At 41.8% G+C, this 2,661-nt stretch overlaps 1 protein-coding gene across 1 annotated transcript; it reads right to left on the bottom strand.

The window, feature by feature from the left end:
* Positions 1-558: 558 nt before the first annotated feature.
* On the bottom strand, positions 559-2,140 carry ARGFX (arginine-fifty homeobox). The gene is given in 4 exon segments (XM_060010136.1): positions 559-716; positions 719-926; positions 928-1,146; positions 1,988-2,140. Coding segments are annotated over 4 exon segments (738 nt in total).
* Between the last annotated feature and the right edge of the window lie 521 nt (positions 2,141-2,661).

Genomic DNA, 2,661 nt, shown 5'->3' with positions numbered 1-2,661 from the left:
AAATGTCTTTTATTCGAACATTTCCAATGTCCATTATTAAGTTTTAAACTTTTCTGTACAGAGGTCTTAATTTTCTTAGTTAATTCCTAGATACTTTATATTTTTCACTGAGAGGTACTTATCTTGTTATGTGTTTATTATTGCTTTTGAGAAGTGCCATTAATTTTGTTCATTAATCATATAGCTGGAAAATTAGCTTAACTGTCATTCTAAAAATCTGTTGAAAATGTAAGTTTATAAACCTGCTGACAGTAAAAGTGGATGACCCCTAAATGCTACTGACCTTTTAAAAAGTCAAAGATAGTCTTGGGAAGAGGGAATTTTGCAGTCTCATTGGCCATCAAAGGGACTAGGAAGTCCTCTCCAGGGAGACTTGTGGGGCTGATTGTGTAGTACTGGGCTATACTTGCGGGAAGCTCCTAGTTTTTACAACATTTCCATGGAAATCCAAGTAACACTGAGCCAGATATTTGGGTTAAAAGCAGGCAAAGGAAAGAGCATGTACAAGATGCAAGAAGATCCTTTTTCAATACTGTCTGATATTTATTAGTACTTTGATCAGCAACCTCCAAAGTGTGCCATACTGAAGGGGTTCTGGAATTCCAGGCTGTTTCTTAGACTGTAGGCTGCAAAGCTCCAGCTTGTCATACTGAAGCAGGTTTGCCCAGGAGATAAACCTACAGCTGGATCAGCAAAGAGGCTAAGAAAGGAACTCTATTCTAACTGGGCTTTGTCGGTGAGAGATAATGATACAGAGAATGGAAAGAAGAGCTGGCTATCTCATCTTCATCAGGAAAACTGTACAGTTCCATGATTTGTGCTATGTCATAGGCATCAGAGTACAAAGCAGGAACTGAGGCCACTAGCCTCTCCAACTGAGGATCTTGCATTTGGACATCACTTGTCCAAGATTGCTTGGACAGCAATCTCAGTGATTATAGAGTCCCTTGCCCAATGGAAAGGGTCTAAGGGCTGAGGTGAGTGGGAGCTATAAGAATCTGAAACTGCAGGGAGAAAAGAATGAGGACTGGTTGATGCTGTGGGCACATTCTTGGCTGGAAGGACCTGGTTCGGTGGCTTCAGTGATTGCTGCTCTTGTTGCCACTGCTGCTTCCTCTTTTTGAACTGCCGATTCCTGAACCAAATCTGGGAGTGGGGGAAGAGAGATTATGGTCTGTTACTGGAGAAGGAGTTGGAGGCTTCTCCTGGGTGAAAAAAGTCAGATTATAACCCTCATGTCCTCTCCAAATCACTATGATACTGAGTTCTGAGAGAGCAGAGGTAGGTATGAATGGAGTCAATAGGAACAATGAGGGATCAAGGCTGGGCCCCAGAGGAAAAAGAAAGAAAAAAAAGGAGGGTATGTCTCAGAGGTTGTGCTGGGGGTTCAGAGAAAGGGTCCTGAACTCTAGAGAAGAGAAGGAAGTTCAGGGATGTAGGGAGAGGTGGAGAATTTGAACTAAGGGATTTTCAAGGATTATTTTAGAAGGCCTCTTCAGTGAACAATATTCTAACAAAAATTTGGGGTCTTAGCAGACTCAGTTGTTGGAGAAGTTACTTGTCTGTTGGTAATAAATGATTACCAGATTAGTCTGTTGTGAATAAATGAGTGCAGGGTTTTGCTAGAGAAGTTCCTAAGTAAGAAGTCTGTCAGGATGAGAGTCATTTCTCTAATTTGAGCTCTTTTGTACCTCTGGAGTTCTAATTCCAGTTATACTATGTATTATCTCCATGACCCAGTCACTTGGCTCCCGAAACTCACTTTTCCACATCCTCTAAACTGGGTGATAATAAAGCCAGCATATACAATGTGCCCAGCTCAGTACTAGCACACAGTAGGTACTCAATAAATGAAGTGTTACTACTTCATTGTGTTACAATGAAGTAACAATGTTACTTCATTGTGTTACAGAGGGAATTTCCAGGCTGAATGGTAGAATGTAATTTGGATGGGGGCTCAAAGCACACCTCAGAGGATCAGACAGACCTTTATTGGTGACGCTGGTAGGTTGAGTTTTAAAGCAAGTTCTCTCTGGAGGTTTTTATCTGGAAACATATTGCAGCTAAACAGAGCCTCCAACTCTTCATGCTGTGTGTGTGTGTGTGTGTGTGTGTGTGTGTGTGAATGAGGTGCGTTCATGAGGCTTCTTCCATTTTGCTGTAGAGCAGAGATGGAGAGGAGGTGGTTACAATCCCCTTCCCACTCAGATCCCCAAAATACCACAACTGTGAATTTCCCATGTCTTCCCCCCAACCAGGCTTGGAATCTAGGAGATAAAGATCCCAGGTCTTGACTCTAGGAGGCTGAGCCCTGTGTAGCAGCACTCTGTCCTCTGTTTTCTGAAATTTAGTTTGTCCCTGCTAGGAAATGTTACCTCTTCAATTTTCTCTGTACCCAGTCTGTCTACCCTGCCTAACCTTAGGACAGTGGACAGTGGTTTCCCTTGTCTTCTTTTCCATATTTTGTTTCTTTTAGAAACTGGGAAGAAACCTCATGTCCCTGTGCCTGAATATATAACACACTCTTCAAAATGGGTTTCCTTTTCTCATTTATTTATTCAGGAACCTAGTCTATCTCATCTAGAAAATGGGTTTTTTCTTCTCCAGGCTTTCTGAACCTCTATTCTTTGCTCTTCTGAGAAAAGGTTCATAAGAAATGAG

Source organism: Delphinus delphis, chromosome 4 (genome assembly GCF_949987515.2).
Source record: "Delphinus delphis chromosome 4, mDelDel1.2, whole genome shotgun sequence".
In the NCBI taxonomy this organism is placed as follows: domain Eukaryota; kingdom Metazoa; phylum Chordata; class Mammalia; order Artiodactyla; family Delphinidae; genus Delphinus; species Delphinus delphis.
This window is presented reverse-complemented; position numbering and strand designations above follow the sequence as displayed.